This window comes from Primulina huaijiensis, chromosome 15 (genome assembly GCF_012295235.1).
Source record: "Primulina huaijiensis isolate GDHJ02 chromosome 15, ASM1229523v2, whole genome shotgun sequence".
In the NCBI taxonomy this organism is placed as follows: Eukaryota; Viridiplantae; Streptophyta; class Magnoliopsida; order Lamiales; family Gesneriaceae; genus Primulina; species Primulina huaijiensis.
The window spans coordinates 19,498,565-19,519,932 of NC_133320.1; the positions used below are offsets into that span (position 1 = coordinate 19,498,565).

General features: G+C 34.9%; 1 protein-coding gene and 1 pseudogene across 7 annotated transcripts; one reads left to right on the forward strand and one right to left on the reverse strand.

Annotated features, from left to right (window-relative positions):
• Positions 1-1,594: 1,594 nt before the first annotated feature.
• LOC140958973 (uncharacterized) lies at positions 1,595-10,758 on the forward strand. 7 transcript variants are annotated; one of them, XM_073416630.1, is made up of 9 exons: positions 1,595-1,799; positions 1,989-2,095; positions 3,178-3,222; positions 3,615-3,688; positions 3,935-4,091; positions 4,416-4,462; positions 5,310-6,994; positions 7,914-8,106; positions 10,083-10,758. In XM_073416630.1, exons 7-9 carry the CDS (start codon positions 5,394-5,396, stop codon positions 10,293-10,295), a joined length of 2,007 nt encoding a protein of 668 aa, XP_073272731.1. In that variant the 5' UTR covers positions 1,595-1,799; positions 1,989-2,095; positions 3,178-3,222; positions 3,615-3,688; positions 3,935-4,091; positions 4,416-4,462; positions 5,310-5,393; the 3' UTR covers positions 10,296-10,758. The 7 variants fall into 7 exon arrangements, with proteins under 7 accessions (XP_073272731.1, XP_073272733.1, XP_073272729.1 ...); XM_073416632.1 differs by lacking the exon at positions 3,178-3,222 and having other exon boundaries at positions 3,615-3,701; XM_073416628.1 differs by lacking the exon at positions 3,178-3,222.
• A 726-nt stretch (positions 10,759-11,484) lies between these two features.
• Positions 11,485-18,115, reverse strand: LOC140959106 (ATP-dependent Clp protease ATP-binding subunit ClpA homolog CD4B, chloroplastic-like; annotated as a pseudogene).
• Positions 18,116-21,368: the final 3,253 nt, after the last annotated feature.

Sequence of the window (21,368 nt, forward strand, 5' to 3'; positions counted from 1 at the left end):
GATTTTTTTTTTTAGAAAAATAAAAAGTACAAATTCAAAAATTTTGTGTACGAAATATTCAAGAATTTTCATATTTCAACTATTTTTTTTATTACTCATATTACTTGTAATAATAAAATAAAAAATAAGTGGATGGATACACATATACAGTTTTTCCAAACCTAAAGCAACACATATTTAAATAAATACCTTTTCAAAAGATAAATTAATTAATATTTTACAAGTAAAGAATTTTTTAAAAAAATTGGTTGATTAACTCACCATTTAAATGATTTATTTTTCAAATATTAAACTTAATTTCCAACTCTCATTTTTTTTACATATAGTCTTCCTATTTTACTAATAAGATATATGTTAAATTCAATTAAAAACTAATAATAATGAATAATAATAAAAAAAAGTATTTGGCAACGGACGTTTCTGCCATGTGTAACTGCACATGACAGCTTGGACGCTGCAATTTTAATAAATACGGATGCTGCAAAATATATTACAACGTCGGTCATTGATGATAGTGTTTTGCTTTAATTTTGCAAAACTACACCATCTACTTTATTTTTTAGATTAAAATGTTTAATTTTTTTTTTTTTTAAAAAAACCCTCCATTGGAGGTGGGCTATCTAGGCTCTTATTTAACCTACAAATACACCTACCAATTTACTTTTCTTCCTAATGCTCATATCCATTTTAGGTTCTTAGTCAACCAACAAATGCAATGGAAGAAACAACGATATGATAAACAAAATCACTATATATATTATACTTATCAATATTAGTACATTTATAAAAAATATTACGTGTCATGCTAACGTAATATATATGTCACGTGTCTAACCGCTATTAGCAAGACACATTCACTATATATATTTTATCTATCGATGTTATGTACATGTACATATATAGATATACAACATGTTATTCTAGCATAACATATGTGTCTAATGGTTGGTTTAGCTAGTTATATTTACTTATATATATTATATTTGGGTAAAAACTTGTGTGACACGGTCTCACGACTCATATTTTGTGAGACAGATATCTTATTTGGGTCATTCATGAAAAGGTATTATTTTTTTATGCTAAGAGTATTATTTTTTTATTATGAATATCGGTAGGGTTGACCCGTCTTACAGATAAAGATTCGTGAGATCGTTTCACAAGAGAGCTACTCTTATATTTGTTATACACACTTATAAAGATATCACATATTATGATAACATAATGTATGAATCTAACGACTAGTTCAACGAATTATATCCACTACATGTATTACATCTATCAATATTTAGTACGTACATACTTAAAAAAAAATTGTGAAACAATCTCATGGATTAATTTTGTGATACAGATATTTTATTTGATTCACTCATGAAAAATATGATTTTTTATGCTAAAATTATGAGTTTTTATTGTAAATATATGCAAATTTAATTCGTTTCACGAATAAATATCCGCGAGATCGTCTTATAAAAAATATATTCACGTACATAGATGATATATCATATATTATGTTGATGTAAATGTATGCTTTTTAACTTTGGGTCAAACTACAATTCTATAAATGTAATCTATCATAATATGATTTTATTTAATTCCCAAATTTTGCCACTCCAATCCATTGGCCTTTTTTCGAAACTGCCAGCTTCCATCAAACACAGATCTATGCATTTAACTACGCTTTCATTTCCATCAAAATTCGTCAATTCCGCAGTTCAATCTGCTTAGCCAAACGCTGAACAATCTTCAGATGAAGGCGTAGAAGATTTTGAATCCTGCTTTGTCATCCATATAATAAATGGGTAGGAATTTTCATAAACGAATTATGGATTTTTAGTGTTTTGCATTGTGAACTAATCGCTAGTATGAAGACAAATCTAAAAATTACAAATCTTTGCGGTTCCTTATTCTTTATTCAATTTTTTTCCCTGGGTTTTGGATTCATGTAAATTTTACGATTTCCCGGCATGGTTTGTTGTCACTTCTTGTAGTTCGTGAAGGTTCTTATGTGAAGATTGTGGATGAGATCGACAGATGTTTGGAAGTTTAGGAACCTAGTGTGGCAAAGCTCAGAACCACAATTCACGCCTCTAATCCTGTATAATTTCTTGATACTTTAGCTATCTCCGTTTTACTCATATTTGTTCCCGTGGGAAAATAGAAAAAGGTGAAATGGGTTTCTGATTCGCATATCAGTTTTTTTGAGAATACCGTGGTTAATTATTTCTATGTGCTAATGGCTTAGATCAACTAAAGTATCGTCTTTTGTTGATACACGCATGTTTATGGTAACTTTGAGTGTTTCATGCCGATAAATATCATTTTAGAAATTTTTTATACAAAACGAATTGAGGACGGCAAATTAATAATAACTTTAAATGTACAATGTTGTTGAACATGGCACATTCAGTATTTCTTATACACTTTGAACCGAGTATATTTTTGTAGTTTGTCTCAATAACCTATTAGTTTTGACCTTTAACTGTTATTATGCTACCACCGGAAAATTAGGTTGAGAGAGGTTAACTGTTTGTTGGATCGTAAGCAGGACAATTTTTTTTTTTTTTGCGCATGAGAGAAAGGTGTTCTTTTGGTGGCTATAAATATAAGGAATGTTGAGGGAATTTTAAGATCTGAAAGTCCAAGTTAATCAAAATTTTCTGTCAAATGGGTAGGATTGAAAGAACCATATTGGTTAATTTTGTCCTTCAAAAATAAAAATAAATAAAGGGTGAGGTTTCCTTACCAGTTGAAGTTGTCATGATATACCTTTTAAGTAGGTAGGATCCTTGAAGGTTTCCTTACCGGTTGAAGTTGTCGTTATATACCTTTTAAGTAGGTAGGATCCTTGAAGTTAGAAGTCATCGTGCATTTAGTTCAAATGTCAAAACTATTATCTGGTCCTGTATGGGGTACAGAATGGTTGGCCAATCTGAAACATTTACATTTAATTCCTCTTTCCTTAGTATTTTGCTGAAACTTTCTAAATCTGTTGATGACTTTGAACTTTTTATGCATTTCATCTTGTTGAATTTTAATTTGCTCCACTTTTTCAACCATATTATAACTTTTCTCTTTTATTTTCTCACCAGCAGAAAATTGACAATATATGTGTCCAATTCTTTCTAATGAAAACATTTATAGGTTTTAAGCCTCTTCTTTTTCCCATATGACAAATAGGAGGTTCGTCACAAAATGCCATTAGGATGCGTTATGATTGAAATGGTAATACCAAGAATCTGCTTCAATTTTATGCTGCTTCCTCATTTGGATTCACTGAAACATCAATTTTTTTTACGCTGCTTGTATTACGAGGGATCCAGAAATATTACATATGTTAGCATAATGGGGTAGATCTTATGTGGAAATACTCTATGCCTTTTCGTAAGAAAACTTTTTAGATAGATTACAAAAGATGTTAATTTTTTTACGTTGTCTATGATAAAGTGACTTTTGACAAAGAGGCCATATATGCTGAACTGTATCACTGTTTATTTATTATTGAAACGGCAAGAGTTGGAATCAACAATTTTACAAGTAGGAGAGTTGGTCCATTAATCATTTGTCACCTCTTCTATGCTTTTACTGATTTAGCAAATTTTTTCTCCACCTGACAGCATTGGATTTTGAACTCCTGAATAGAGCGTTTGGATGCCAAGTGGGCTGATGTGCCATGTTCATCAACTCAAAGGTAACCTTGCCTAGTTAGTAGTGATATTTATAGTTTGCTTATTTTCTTTTTCGATTTTAGCTTATTTGGATAAAAAAAAGTAGTGTTTGCTTGATTCATTTAGTATTCAATGGGCACCATTATCGCATTTGCTTATTTCCTTAGTTTGATTCTTTGTAATGTGGTGCATTACAAATGCGATCAGCAGTTTTGCCATTGTTTTTGAAGCTATATAATAATCATTTAATACATTGTTTTTTCTTTCAGAATGATTTGTTTGTTTTGTAAACCGAAGCTGATACAGAGGCAACCATAGCATGAAAAGAGCCTGATGATTGGTGGGATTTCATTTACTTTTTCACCAACGACTCACCAATGATCTAATTTATTCTGAATGGTAAACATGTCAAAATATTAATTTCAGGTAAATACGATTTGTCTCATATTGCAGGTAAAATGAACCTAAGTTAATTTATTATGTCTTCTTGTAATCTCTTAAGTTTTTGAAAACTATTAATTTAGAAATCAGAATGGACACAAGAAAAAGTAAAAAAAGACGCACTGATAAGATGGCTGCATATAAAATGAAAAATTGAATGATATAATAAACCATTGAAATAATGTTAACGTGTTTACCGTGATACCTAAAATTGATTTCTGTGTCTTGAACAGTTATTTGTAACTAGATAATTCTACATTTTTATCTTCCCATGGCCTGTCAATATTTAATCGTTTGCCAATTTTGCAGATCCAAGCTGCTTCTAGAAATTCTAGTTTTTGGATTTCGGAGTCCAGGTAATTAAATTAGTCACCATGACCGTCCTTACAAATATATATTTATTAAATTTTTTTGACAAAAAGTTTTCAGGTAAATATAGCCTTTTATTTTGCCAATTTTTTTGAAGTTTTTCCCTTCACTTTTGCCTTATTCTTCATCAATCATCTCCTGTTTAAGAGTAATTTAGGGGAGAGATTGATTTGTACCATTGCTTTGAGAAATTTTGACATGAATCTGTTTTGTTTAATAATCACTTACACTTTTATTAATATAATGGTTCCCCACATGGGATTGGAGAAAACAGTGATTTCTAAGTCTAAGATCAGAATAGCTTCAAAATGTTTATGTTTGACTGTTTAGATAACTGGGGCAGGCATTTTGATGTTTGATCGGCATAGGATTCCCAACTGTGGACCATTATTCTATTGAAAGTTCAGAGCTGGCAAGTACCATTATCATGATATTACTGTACTGGATCTTGCCACTGTATTTGCGGAGTTCATTCCAATACATATGTGGTTGCATAGCTGGGATTCAAATTAACTATACGAGGAAGTGTTATCTGTTTTCCTTATTTCCTTCTTCTGAAAAGATATGGAAGTTTAATTACCTATATTTACTGTTGAATGTTGATTATTATTATTGTCGTCGTTATTATTTTCTGCAGTTCACATTTGTAATGGAAAATATACTATTGATTCTTATTTGTTTCTTCGTTATCATGGATGAATGCTCATTTATGAAGTATGGGGTATATGTGAAGCTAATGGATTTTTCCTTGTGAATATCTACTTCATTTTTGTAGATACAATGTAGTTTTATTGGTTAATTGGTTGATGTGACAACCTTTCTACATGTTTTCAGGAAGGCCACTTCCTTCAATTTTCTCAGTGCTGGTGGTCAATGTTGAGTTAATTTCATTGATGAGTGATTGTCAAGTATCTGGAGATGAGCCGGTCGCCGTCATTTTCTGTGAAGTCGGAACTTGCATCAGAAGTTGATGAAAAAGCTTTGCATCGATGGGTAGTTGCTTTTTGTATCATTAGGTTTGATCTTGAGCAGGGGCAGCTCATTGAGGAGTGTTATCCGCCTGGCTGTCTTACCCTAAATGAGGAGCTTCAAGTTGCTTTTAGTTCGTTCCCAGATTCAGTTTCACAAAACCTTAACCGATCAAGTATTCATGATTGTTTCTTCTTCTTCCGCGTAAGGAGGCATGAAAAACCTCCAGTTTCAAACATTGGTCCATCAAAGACTAATGAAGTAGATAATAACTTAATATTTCAAGGGCCATTGTATGCGGATTCGCAAAAGGGTAAAAATCACTATAACTCAAGATACCTGTATGGTTATGTGTTTAATAGGCAGAGACATGATGAGAGGCTAAAGCGGGGAGGTGAACAAAAATCTGTTGTTATTCTTTCTCACAGTCCATACTCTTGTGTGTTTAGGCCTTTGCTACAAATTATGGGGCCTTTGTACTTTGATATTGGAAAGAAAGCACTGGCTCACATTGCTAGTTGTGTATCAATGTGGCCTACTCCTGTACCTGGTAATCTCATGGTGCTTCCTATTGGGAATGCGTTACTGAAAGTGAACCTTCCTCCTTCTCACAGTTTGCCATCAGATAGTGGGATTTTTGAAGACTCTGCGTCCTCACTGGCCCCCCTTCTCCCTTCAAATCTATCAGTGCCACAGGGTTTATTTCATGACTCCGATCTTTTTGGAACATTCCGGGGACTCTTGATGCATCTTTGGAAGCTCTGGGAAGTGTTACTCATTGGGGAACCCATTTTAATCATAGCACCGACCCCTCCCCAGTGCTGTGAAGCAGTTGCTGGTCTAGTTAGTTTGGTTGCCCCATTACTTTTCAGTGTTGACTTCAGGCCTTACTTTACAATACACGACTCTGAATTTTCCATTTTGAACTCTCTCCCACAGGGGGCCGCTTTTCCTCCAATGGTTTTAGGTGTCACAAACCTCTTTTTCTTAAAAGCACTGCGTAATGTGCCTCACATAGTTTCAGTTGGAACTCCTGTTTCACATTCTAGTCGTCTTAACATTGATTCAAGGGCTTCAAACGGGGGAATCTCTGCTCAAGAAGAACGATTGAACTTCCGAAATCTTTCGGTAAGGAAGTTTACTGCTGCAAACTTCTTGAATGCAGTAAAGTTGAAAAGAGATGGTCCTTTGTGTCTAATGACAGAACACAAAGAAGCTGTATGGTCGAATTATGCTTCAGTGACAAAGCCAGATACCTCTATCTTGAATAGACTTGTTGATGCTGGATTATCTCCAAGGGTTGAGGAGTCGATGTCAGTTGTTAACAATGATATATTACGCCGCCATTTTTTGGAGCTGACCACAAACTTTTTGGCCCCTTTTGGTCCATATTTCAGAGCAAATACTCCTTCTGAAGGTTCATCTCCATATGCTGATCCACCTTCTCTACCGTCTTTCAGTACTGAGGAATTCTTATCAACTTTGTCAGAAAGAGGTCCTGGGAAGTTTCTACTGAAGAGAATGAGGTCAAATTGGCTAGATCTTTACAGGTACTGAATAATGGATAGATTTACACCTCCTGCTATGAGAAGGATTTCCCTTTATAGATAATTTTGCAATTTTCGTTTAAAATATCCATGAAGAGAACACCCTGCCTTGTGGCATTATCTACTCATCCACAAAGAAGTTCACTATAACTTCTTCAAATTGCCATTTTTTCCTTCTGAGAAAATTGTTTTATGCAACCTAATTGTCCAAAATTAGCACGTTTCCTTTATAGCCTCTCCCTCTAGTCTTTACTTTTTTAAGTTTTGAATATACTCGTCGCAGCCAGGACAATTTATCATCAACTCATCTGAAGCAAATGGATATTTGACACTGATCACCTTCTTCAAAGATAATCTCCTTAAACAATATTTTCAGAAGTTGCTCTCTGCGCAAGAAATGCAGACATCCACTATCTTTTGTGCTGCTCATATGAACCCTATGGAAAAATTACTACGTTTTTGCCCATGTGCCCCTTTTACCTAAGTTTTGTGAAGTTTCTGATACTGCGGTGACTTATCCCCCACAACTAGACCTGAAACATTGTTTAACGGTTTTGGAACCAGTCTTCTTTCCATCAAAATTATTTTTACATCGAAAAGAAATGTTTATCACACGAAGTGTTTCTCCTCATGTTACATCTTTCAGAAATGAATTATTTTTCATGTTTGGCAATCATGCTCTTTGTTTATCTATTTCCCTGCTAGTCCACTTCTTTGTGTCCTCGTCATACATCTTTAAAATGAAGGGTTTCAAAATGTATATGGCTTCTGGTGATGCCTTGTCCTCATCCTTAACTGCCCAATCCTAAATTGTCAGTTTTGCTCTTGATATCCTTCATTTATATGTACTTAGATAAATGATTTGTTTAGTGGATATGTTTTATTACTTTCTAAAATGGATATTTATTTTACATTAATGCAGGCGTTTCTTGAAAGGACACAACTTTCTGCCATGGTTCCGTAGAAAACGTGCTGTTGCTGAGCAAGAACAGTATAAAATGTGGAGACAAGCTAGAATTAAGAGCAACATAAACCAGTTGATAGCTCGGATGTCAGAATTGGAAATTGTTGATTTCTTCAATGCGATTGAGAGAAACCTCCATGGAGAAATGCTGGTATGTTTCTTTCTGTAATTTCTAAAAAATATATATATTAACTTGGGAATATGTTGATTTGCAGAGGATTTATCTCGTGCATATATTTTCCTCAGTCCCTTCTCTTGTTTCAAAATACTGTGCTGCCTTGTGTCCTTTTGCTTTTCCTTCTATGATTTTTTCATTGGAAGATAGTATTCAAGCTAAATCTTTTTTTTTTCCCGTTGTTCTCATCTCTCTCTTGTTTGATTTTTCACAAATAGTGGGATGTACTCGATAGTATTCTGGAACCGGTTTGAATGGTTCAGATGTTTGAAATGCAATTGAAAGTGCCCTACTAGACAATTGTAGGGTAGTACTTTCTAAGTTGTGCTATTGTGCGGATTACTCATCCGCTAATATTGTATAACTTTATCTATTAATAAATTTTAGTTTCATATCAAAAAAAGAAGGTGCCCTACTAGACGAGTAAATAAATGCATAAAAAAAAGTAGAATGTGAAAATAAATACACAAAANTATATTGTAACGTCTATATGCAAAGACATCACCATCTATTCATCTCATCTGTATGATACGTGAGTGGTTGGCTATTCAATTAATGGAAATTGAAATTCTAAGATAGTTCAAAATCTCTAGGTTTGTTAATCTTCTCATTAATGCAACCCATCGTACATATAGTCTAACATCATGTCTGTGTGAACTCTTTTGCAACTTATTGTGATTTATACAAATCAGTCATTCAGTTTACCATCAGATTTGTCTTTAACAGTAAACACTAACTTGTAACGTAGATGTGGGATTTGTTCAAATAGGTCCAAAGCCCCATGTCCTTCGAGATACATTTCATCATCCACTGCCTCCTCCTGTACTGATAGGCCATATTCTCTTGATAGGAGTTAGAAATAGAATCAATAGACAAGGATAAAGCGAACTCATGGAAACTGATCGGCGCAGTGTTGGAGCCCTTGCCCTTACCCTTACCCTTACCCTTACCCTTACCCTTACCCTTGTGAGTAATGTTAGGTATATCCAAATAAGAAGAATGTGGTTGGTAGTCGAGATATATGTTAGGACTCAACATTGGTCAGGATTGCAGGAGGAAACAACATATATTCCTTCATTGATGATGCACTTGCAAGTGGGCCAAGATAGAGACATTCTCGGCGGAGGATCAGTAGGTTGAGGAAGTGGAATAGAGAGACTGGAAACATCCATTTCACTTTCGGAGAATTGAAAATATGAAATACGGAGGAGACTCGAAGACTAGTACATCTATGGATGTAAAGTATTGATAAGACCTCGAATCATTATGATATCCCTCTTGGGTATGAGAATATCCATAAAATGCATACTTGATAGATCGAGGAGATAACTTATCAAGACTAGTCGAAGATCTTGAACAAAGTATACGTAACCATAGACTCTAGAAATCGAGGAAAATTTTACAGTAATAAGATACAAACATGAAAAAGTAATATATCCATGAAGGGATGGTTTGTTTATTCAATTTTACAGTTGTGCCAGTAAGGGATTTGGTGAAAATCAAACATCAAGTAGTAGAAAACCAAAAAGAAACATCAGAGGGGAAAAAATGAAAAATTATTACTGTTCGTGGATGAACTCGGCCAATTTTACAGTTCACATGAACAGTTATTAACTAATTTACTATTCACGTGAACCAATGCACAATTGTTTTTTTTTTAAAAAATGGGGGTGTACATATTTGGAAGAATGCAAGAGAAAACCTTGAAAAGAAGTGAAAATGATCTAATTGAAGCTTATAGTTATAGGTTATCTCCTATATAAGGAGAGAGAGGATTAATGAGTATACAGAGGTGTTTACGTAATTACCCATAACCAACAACACTTCAAAATTATTTTTTTGAGATAATGTACTTATTCTCTGACATTACATTGCTAGTGGCTGTTATCATTTTTGTATATCATATTTCCTTGTATGTATTTCCTAATTAATTTCATTATCTCCCAATGTAGCATGGAAAAACAAATGAAGATACTGAAGATGTTTGCATGAAATTGAAGAAAGATCTGCAAATTGTATTTAAAGTTCTTCCAAAGGACTTGCAGCAACTTCTTATTATGAACCCCTGCAGGGCATCTCTTTTACGAGAAAGCCTCGACTGCTCAGATCTTCCCGGGCATCCTGTTCCAACAGGTGTTGATGTATCTTCTGCTGAATTTCAATGACACGCACAGATATTTGCAAATACTTGTGTATCAGCATGTATGTACAAGACCATTTTCATGCGTTAAGCAGGACATGGAAGAAGTTATAAGTCTACCTCACACTGTTGGTATTGCGGGAACTCTTGATCCCTTTTAGGTCAGTTTTCATCTTGAACTGCTACTGACAATTTTCGCGGAGCATCATATTTAATTTAGCCAGTCGAGAACGAAATGAATGAATTATACGCATTTAGGAGCTCATATAGTTCCAAAGGTGATGATGAAAGAAGGAACCTTTAGTCATTCAAGAGAAGTTTCTGTTGTTTTTCCTTTTGAGTCCCAATGATGTAATTTGTTGTTTTGTAGCATCTGGCTTTGATTATAGTGGAACGCTTGTTTGAGGTGGATGTTGATTATACGTATAATTAGTGGTAATTTAGGAAATTACTTATCGGAGTTGTTTAATACCAAGGGGATTGTTTAAGTATATTCTTTGTAAAATTACGTAAAAATTTAAATTATTATTTATTATTCAAGAGGAAACATTTATGGTATTCACCTTACATTCCTAGAAAAATTTATATAATATGTATATATTTTTCAATCGATGGGGAATCTATGGTATTTCCACCTGTCCTAGGATCGATTTTGCCATATTTCCATATGTTGGCCTACAAAGGAGAGAGAACGAACAAAGTAATCAAGAAATAAAAGTATATGCACACAGTCTCTATCCTATTTTATTACACGATTTATTTTTGTCTTTATAGCTGGTACCAAATGATTTTTTTATTATTATTGAAAAGAATTTGTTTATCAACACCACAATATCGAATCTATCGATACTTTGAGCATGTAGTAATAAAGCGAACAAAATTCTGAGAGCTCAATCAAGATCGTGTAGGATTATCAATGGTATGAACCTAATTAGTTTTTTATATCCACAATTTGTGATTGTGTACACGTTTAGTGTTTTGTGTGTTATCATGAGAACCATAAAGCTAGGAACGTGTGTTCAGTTGGTGGATGTGGAATATGGGTCAAATATGTTTCGTTTATTCTCTTCAATTTTATGCACAACTAACATAAAATATATGAGCGAGATTCGTTTCCATATTGATTTTTAAGTGAACGATATAATTATGTATATTTCCTTTTACCGGATGTATCAGGCAAACTTCCATCATCATGTCCACAACAAGTGCTAAACAAATCAAAAGTAGCTTTACATGACATTATTGACTCATGTAATTCAGAAATAATCATGTCTACATATCTATCTAGCATTCAACTATGGAACCAACAGCTTCACGAACAAACTAATCCAAATGTTTGAATGTGTCCCCGCCAGATGCAATGGAGGAGACGTGGCTTTCACCATCAATCATGAATAATGTTCATGCAAATTTAAAGAATGCTTCTAAGGCTAGACCGTAAAGTGTAATAACTAGAATCTAGTAGACAGTTGAAAAGATCGAACCGACAACCTCGTGTATAATTGGAGGGTGGCTTTGGCTTGGCATAAGGAAGATCCGGGGGGAGTAGGTGCATGGCGTAGTTGAACAGGAGCAAAATCTACAAGGCAAGCTGTTCGGGGGACATTTCTGGAGAAGCACCGCTGCTGCCATTGAGAACTATAACATTGCCATCTGAATCAGCATCAACTATGACCGAGTCGCCTTCTTTAATTTCATGGGCGAGCATTTTCTCAGCCATGCTATCTTCCAAAAGTCTCATAATAGCTCGTCTAAGAGGCCTGGCTCCGTAGCTCGGGTTGTATCCTTCTTCAACTACCCTATCTCTGAACCTATCAGTCACCTGAAGTTCTATGCCTTTGGATTTAAGCCTCTCGAAGACTTCCTTTAACATGATATCAGCTATCTCCTTCACCTCCAGTTTTGTAAGCTGCCGGAATACGATCATTTCATCTAACCTGTTCAAAAATTCAGGTCTGAAGTATTGTTTCAGCTCCTCCATCACCAAGCTCTTGATCCGGTTGTAACTACTATCCTTCTCATCATAGTCTAGATCGAAACCTATACGGCGTCCACCTTTCTCGATTACATTACTTCCAACGTTTGATGTCATGATTAAGAGCGTGTTCTTGAAGTCTACTGTTCTACCTTTGCTGTCGGTCAACCGCCCATCCTCAAGAATTTGAAGCATCATGTTGAAGACATCGGGGTGAGCCTTTTCGATTTCGTCAAAGAGCACAACTGTGTAAGGACGGCGCCGAACGGCCTCAGTAAGCTGTCCACCTTCCGTGTAACCAACATAACCAGGAGGTGACCCGATGAGCTTTGAGACAGTGTGTCTCTCCATAAACTCACTCATATCAAGCCGAATCATAGCTTCTTCAGATCCAAAGTAGTAGGCAGCCAGGGCCTTTGCTAGCTCTGATTTTCCTACACCAGTGGGGCCAGAGAAAATGAAACTAGCTATGGGACGGTTGGGATTTTTTAGCCCAACACGGGCACGACGGATAGCACGGCTGATGGCTTTAACAGCTTCATCCTGCCCGATGACCCGTTTATGGAGAGTCTCCTCCATCTTGAGAAGGCGATCAGATTCATCAGTTGAAACTTTTTCGACGGGGATGCCTGTCCAAGAAGAGACAATGTGCTGAATGTCAACTTCTGTTACGAGAGGACCAGTGTCCCCCGCCTCATTTTCTGCCTTGGTAATTTCCTTGTTTTTGTCAATAAGAGTGGATATCTGTGCCTTGAGATCCATTTCTCGGTCACGTAGCTCCCCAGCCTAAAAAATTGAACAAATCGAACATGCTCAGGATATGAAGACTCACTGTGAAATAATATTGGGATCTTTATCTCAGCTACCCCAACATCAAATTCAAGTGGGGATCAGAAAATTTTCATTTACCTTTTCGAAATCTTGACTCCTAACAGCTTCATTTTTCTCCTTTGTTATCTGCCTGAGCTCTTTCTCAAGCTCTCTGGCTTCCTCAGGGAGCTGCAGAAGATTAATGCATCAACATAGTATACATGGGAAATGGACTATGGCACTGCTAAGAGATGGTCCTACCTGTGCATGACGAAGTCGAACCCTGGAACCAGCTTCATCAATCAAGTCAATGGCTTTATCAGGTAAAAATCTGTCACTGAAATATGCAAAGATAGCATTAGAGATGAGCAGGTAGCTCAGAGCTTTGTATCTTTCTCGGGATCAAAAGTCAACAGGCCTGGATGCAAAGAATCGGCAAACTCGACTTTACGTATGATTTATAAAATATGGATCATTTTCCTCGGACGTGATTAATCATTTCAGGCTTATAACGGTCATTGAGTAAATTAGTAAATAATAACATATAGTGCAGCCCTAAATACCTGATGTACTGGTGCGAAAGCTGTGCAGCAGAAACTAAAGCTTCATCAGTGTAACGAAGCTTGTGATGAATTTCGTAGCGTTCTCGAAGCCCTTTAAGAATCTGTATGGTTTCGTCTACAGTGGGCTCTGGTACTCTAACAGGTTGGAAACGTCTTTCTAGAGCTGGATCCTTCTCAATGTGCTTACGGTATTCATCTAGTGTTGTAGCCCCAATACACTGCAATGCATTAGTATTTGGCATTACACAACATGATAGAATTCATCCAACGAAAGGTGACCCATGTCTAAAACGATGAGAAATAAATCACTGATGAGCATATTTTCGAGCTCGGAGAAAGTAAAAAAAGGATTATTCTTTTGAGAACGTAGATAATTTTTCATGTTCAATACATCTTCCATCAGTATAATGTAAAAATCTCAGTACAAATTGCCTCAAAAATTGATATAAACATCAGTGAATAGATCAAAATTCAAAAGCAACTACAAATAGATACGATTTTCAAATTTTAAAAGTGTGGCAACATCACAGTCACGAGCATCTTCATGCCATATTTTCTCATTTTTAACTTATTTCACAAATGCAACTAACCTGTAATTCACCCCGAGCTAAAGCAGGCTTCAAGATATTTGCAGCATCAATTGCCCCTTCAGCAGCTCCTGCTCCAATCAATGTGTGAACCTCATCAATGAAAAGTATAATTTCATCGCTCTGCTTAATTTCCTCCATAAGCTTCTTTAGCCTTTCTTCAAATTCACCACGATACTTTGTACCAGCAACAAGAAGACCCATGTCCAGGGTTATAACCTGAAATGATCCAAAAACAACACTCACTCAAAAATATAGGGAAAATTTTTAATAGCTACCCAATTTTTAAAAGTGCAATACCAATAGTTGCATTCAACCAATAAATAACAATGAAGAGCATAAAAACTACAAGCGCAATACCAAACAGGTCTGTGCCAACTATCATCCACGTTCTTCAATGAAGATCACACGAATCACATACTCTACTCTTATGACAATGATTTTGTATGATTAGGTGCATACAACTTCTACTTCCAAAATATTCAATGACCTCTGAAATATAAGACTGAAAAAATATATAAAATTTGGTTGCTTTTGGTAATATTTTTATGATTTGGAAATCATTTAAGGGAAATTATCTTGTGGTGTGATATTGTGAGATAAAAAGGTACAGTTGGAATGTTTTCTAAGTAGACAATATTACTTAAAACGTTAGGTCATGAAACTATAATCCCGTGAATATTATAAAATTATAGCTGATTTGATCTTTATGTAAATGATTATTATGAGCAATGTATTTTGAATTTTTAACCTTGCGTGCTGCGTTAAAAAATAATATAATGATGAGGCGGTTTTTGGAAGGAGTGCAGAAATGAGCAGAAAAATATTTTATGGGCAGAGAGTGAAATTGCAGATAATGTTTGGTTTTACTTTAGGAAGAAGCAAATTGGTTTCTTAAATCAAAACCAAACAAAGTGTTTGATTCAAGCTATTTCAGTAAGTTTGAAACCCAACTGACTTTCAGCACTCTTATCTCCCATGTGTAGTAAAAATATGAAGAGCACCAACAAGAAGATTAAACAGTTTCTTTCCTAAGTCAACATTGGTAGCTTACCTTTTTACCTTCAATAGTCTCCGGAACATCCCCGTTGGCTATTCTTTGAGCAAGGCCCTCTGCAATAGCTGTTTTCCCAACACCAGGTTCTCCAATGAGGCAAGGGTTATTTTTGGTTCGACGCCCCAAGATTTGAATGACACGTTCGATTTGACTTTGCCTTCCAACAACAGGGTCTAGTTTACCCTAAAAAGGAAAACCACAAATCCTGTCAGATGCCTCCACAAAAATCCAAAATTAATAGTGAAAATGGGAAAAAAAATACCTCCTCAGCTAACTTGGTCAAATTGGTACCATACTCCTCCAGTGTAGGCATCTTGTTGCCCGAGCTTCCACCTCCAACACCAGCACCAACTGCGTCTGCACTCTCACCAACCATTCTTATAACCTATAATCATTCCCTCAGATTCCGCAAAATCATAAAATAACAAGAAGGAAGAAAAAGTAGCAATGCTTGCCTGAGTTCGAATATTACTTGGATCAGCACCTATTTTGAAGGACACTTGCTGCCACGCCTTCTCCTTCTCTAAGCAATCCCAGCAATAAGTGCTCTGATCCGATGTAATTGTGGCCTGAATCCAAAACCAAAGCAAACATCTAACAAAACCAACCTCAATGGAAAATATCATTACAAAATCATAGAAAATTGCAAATTAATATAGCTGAAAGGGTCCCTAAGCATCAATGAATAAGAATAAGAACATGTAACAATGGGTACATGGGCACTACAGCAGTTCAATGACAATCTGACAAAAAGTCAAAAAGCACATACAGGAGACCATAAAACAATTTACCGAGCTGGCGAGCTTCCTCTAGTGAGAGTTCTAACACACGCTTTGCACGAGGAGTAAAAGGTATCTCAACAGCAACAATACCACCGCCTCGTCCAATTACTTTCTCAACCTCTGCACGAGCATCTTTCAAGTTTATCCCCATGGACTTGAGAACTTTGGCAGCAATTCCAGTACCCTCACCAATAAGCCCCAACAAAATCTGCTCAGTTCCAACAAAATTATGGCCAAGACGCCTAGCCTCCTCTTGTGCAAGCATAATGACCTTTATCGCTTTTTCTGTAAACCGCTCAAACATGGCTCGTGGTGCAACTCGTATTTTTCGTCCTTGCTTCCTAGAGGTGACTGGAATTACCTTTGATTGGAGTGTCTCGGAATTTTTCTGCACCATCAGGTCTATGGAATTTACTCCCCGCAGCCCGGAGAAACTCCTAAACGTCAGAGGAGCAGTTCGTAAACTGCACAACATTATAGCTGACCGTTTTGTATTACCAGAGCTCTTTAACTTCACATTATTTACCAAGGCCACTGAAGAAGGTAAGTTAGTCAATTGAACTAAAGCATGTGCCATTGTTTGCCTCTAAGAGATCTGCGGACACGTTATTAGCCATTAGAAAGATAGAACCAGAATTTAAAGATTCAGAGTGCATTATAACATCAATTATCAAACAGCCAAACTTCATAGGTGAAAAACACAGATTAATCGACGCACAAAATGCTCTTGTTAGATTCTACTAGCATGGAAAATTTATCACAGATAACATACACAGCAAAGAAAGTCCATATACAACAGAAAGGGGACATTTTTTGGTTTCAATTTCCATTTGTCAAACATAGTAATGTCCAACGGTTCAACTTCATAAAAAACAAGATGATGTCAGGGAGGGGGAGACAGTAATTATAACATGGCATATAATTCAAGTGCGTTTTCGTTTTCTATGTGGCAACCACAAAATTAGCTCCACAGTGTATTAACAAATTCAAAGGGAGACATGCAAATTCAATAGACCTTTTAATGTGGAAGTGCGATTGAAACTTGATGAAATTGCGAATTTAATTCAAAACTATCATTTCCAACACGAAGGCTACAAAATCATATCAAAATAAAAGTAAGAGCATATCTGAACGCATCAAAATCTTTACCATTAGCAATAGAACTATAGAGCATTTCAAACTAGAAAACAAGTATTATCTGTGAAGTTAAAAAATAAGACAAACTGACAGACTCATTCCAAAAAGAAACGAAAATCTAAGAGATTGAACAAGTAGAACCATGATTACATCCCCAACATTAATGTCATAAAATGTCTCATGCCAAACGAACAAAACACCAACTAAACTATTAGTCTTAATGATGACACGATTGACATAAGAGCCACCTGAACTCTTCACTGAAGTCGCTATGGGTATCAAGCATATTAAAGTGTTCTTATATTAAAAAGTTCCAAAATTCTATATATGGCCGTCATAAATCAAAAAAGATTTTTTTTTTTTTTTTACAGTCTCAATACCCAGTAAACACAACAAATTGGAACAATTACAGCACAATTCAATATTAAAAGTGACTAAACAAACACCATGAAACAAAAGTTACGCAAGATAGTTAAAAAGCTTCACAAATTTATTCCAATAAGAGTAACCTAGATATCGGGTAAAATTCAAACGCTGTTAACAACTATTTAGAAAATGATTTCAAAAATCCAGACAACAATCGATCTAACAAACAACACTACCTTCAAATCACAAGCTTTCGCTCACAAACAAAAACGCAAAAATCAAGCAGCCCAAAGAGCAGCAACACCGATACAGCCAAACTAATTAAACTTCAACCATCNAAAAAAAAAAAAAAAAAAAAAAAAAAAAAAAAAAAAAAAAACAGCGTCAAAATTCGAAGCACCTCACCTGAACAAATGTAAGCAAGCTTACTCACAAATTGAATCGGAGAGGGAAAACGCTAAAAAGTATAAATTACAAAGAATTTAGCTCCCGAAAGACCAACGATGAACCGTGGACGGCAAAAATTCCCAGCGAAACAGCAGAATTTATAGAAAAAAAATACAAATGTGGAAAATACAACGGTGCACCGAATCGCACATCTAGTGAATCTTTCGCTGAAAGAAACCATCGAGAACCGTACGATCAAAATTTTTGGGTAAGGGCAAATTTGTCCAATTTGTACAAGTAGGTTAGCAGAGCAATACGTGTTAGGTGGAATCGTTATTTTGTAATTGATGTTGCCCATTTTACCCCTGCATTGTCGATTTGCATTGGTCGCTCCTATTCAAAGACGAGGTGCTACAAGTTCTTGTTCGTTTGTAAGAGTAAAATTCTCAAATTTGTTTTTTTTTTAAAAAAAAAACAGAATTCTCAAATTTGGGGTCATTCAAAATAAAGAAAAACTTAAATTTTTGCTTTAAAATGTGCCAAAAAAGATATTAGAGAGTTTTGTTTTCACGGACATTGTGGGTTCCGTGGTCAATACGATATAATTTTTAATAAATTTTCGACAGACGTGTAATCGATATAAATATGGCCAAAAATGATATAATATAAACATGTGACCAATATTTTCCATCTCATTCTAATTGCATCTGCTTTCAAAAAAATTGATTCTACGAGTGATCACATATATTTTTCTAACGAGTATTAAAAGTTTCAATCATGTATTGGTTAATATAACAAAAAATATATAGAATATAAAGTTTCAATCATTATCATATTGTAGTTAGATATTTCTCATGTGGGTATTAAAAGTTACAAATATGAAACGATTTATGTAATCCATGAGTTGATATAATAAAGTTGAATACGTCTTTTGTGAAATGTCTCACATATCTTTATTCGTGAAACGAGTCAATCATATTCATAAAAATTAATACATTTGACATAAAAATTAATATTTTTTTATTAATGATCTAAATAAAAGAACTATATTATGTTACCATAATATTCTTATTACCATAATACAAAAATATTATTTTTTTGGATATATTTGAGAATTGGGACAATAGTCGTTGAATTATAGTAGGATATATTATATAAGGAATATAATATAGTAAAAATGGTTGAAGTACAAAATATGGTTGCTTCCGAGTTTGGACTTAAATACAAAAATCGTATTTATTCTTGAATTTGATCTCCCTACCATGCAAATTGGGCCAAATTCCAAATTTAATAATTTCCTTTTAATCCAATCCTTAATTGCTACTTTAAAATATTAATTGATCACTTAATTATAAGTTCTTTAATTTCACTTTAAATTACTTTATCCTCCTTTAATTTGATGTTTTTGTAATTTGACATTGATATTTTTTGGTCATATTTCTTTATGTCTTAAGATCATTATGCTGAAATATAATTTAGAGATCATCATTTTAAAATAAATAAATAAATGGTTTTGTTGATGTTCCGATTAAATATTTATTAAAATATATTTTTTACATTTAAGATTTTATTATAATTTTATTATCTAATCTAAGTACCATACATTTCTGTTTTTATGTGTATATATATGTGTATATATTATACACATTGAAATAATTTTTTTGCTCGCAGATTAAAAGTTTCTGGTGATGCAGTTACATTGTCTTCGAAGTTTTCTTTACATGATTTCAAATTAACCAGGTTAATATTTTCAAATATATATATCATCTACTATGTCAGTCATTCACGTTAATAATATGTTACCGCATGAGTTTTTCAATAAGTTAAACTTACATATGAAAGTTTTTTTTTTATATATATATATATATATATAGCAAATCATTTACGAAGCTTAATGAACGAATATTAAGTTCGATGGTTTTGAATTAAACTCGAAACGAGTTCATCAAATGTTAAAAGAACTTCAAACGAGTAGTCGGAACATGTAAGGGACGAAAAACCGAAGAAAAAAATGATAAAAAAAATTAATTCGTGTGAACAATAGCAGGCGCGCGTAGGTGCGCGCGGAGAGGTACTGTTACGTATATCTTTTGAGGTTGCAAGATGAAGCTCTTGAAGCATTCAAAGGTTATGTTATGTATATCTTTTGAGGTCGAAAGATGAAGCTCTTGAAGCATTCAAAGGTTATAAGACCGAAGTTGAGAATCAACTAGGCAAACAAATAAAGAGGGTTCGAAGCGATAGAGGGGACGAATACGGAGCACCGTTTGATGAATTATGCACATCTGTGGGTATAATTCATGAAAAGACTGCTCTTTATTCTCTACAATCGAATGGCATTGCCGAAAGAAAGAATCAAACTCTAAAAGATATGATGAATGCTATGTTAATAAGTTCAGGATTACCCCAAAACTTGTGGGAGGAAGCAATACTATCGGCTAATCACATCCTGAACAAGATACCCCACAAGAAAAATGACAAGTCACCTAATGAATTGTGGAAAGGTCATAAGCCTTCCTACAAGTACCTCAAAGTGTGGGGGTGTCTAGTTAAGATTGAAATACCAAAGCCTAAACAAGAGCAAATTGGCCCAAAGACGGTTGACTGCATATTCATCGGATATGCACATAATAGTAGTGCCTATATGTTTATAGTGCACAAATCTGAAAATGCAGAAATGAATATGGGCATGACAATTGAGTCAAGAAATACAGTATTTTTTGAAAATATATTTCCTTGTAAAGAAAGGAAATAAAATGATTCTACCAAGCGAAAATTTGAGACGGAGCATGAAGGTCAAGGACATACACATGAGCCAACTCTAAATGAAAATGCTATACTATTGGAAGGCTCTTCAAAGGAGCAAGAGCCAAGAAGAAGCAAAAAGGCTAGAATCTCAAAGTCTTTTGGTCCAGACTTCCATACTTTTATGTTGGAGAATGAACCAAAAGACATACAAGATGCTCAGGCTAGCCCTGAAGCTCCCTGTTGGAAAGAAGCCATCAACTCCGAAATGGATTCCATATTGCAAAACCATACTTGGAAACTAGTGGATCTTCCACCAGGTACTAAGCCATTGGGATGCAAATGGATATTGAAAAAGAAAATGAGAGTTGATGGAAGTATTGAAAAATACAAAGCCAGGCTTGTGGCCAAAAGCTATAGACAAAGAGAAGGTCATGATTTCTTCGACGCGTATTCACCAGTTCCAAGAATAACATCCATTCGTGTGCTCATTGCTATTGCAGCTTTGCATAACCTTGAGATAAATCAAATGGATGTCAAAACGACATTCTTAAATGATGAACTTGAAGAAGAAATATATATGGAGTAACCTGAAGGCTTCATAGTTAAAGGACAAGAAAGAAAGGTCTGTCGTTTAATTAAGTCACTATACGGACTTAAACAAGCGCCCAAGCAGTGGCACGAAAAAT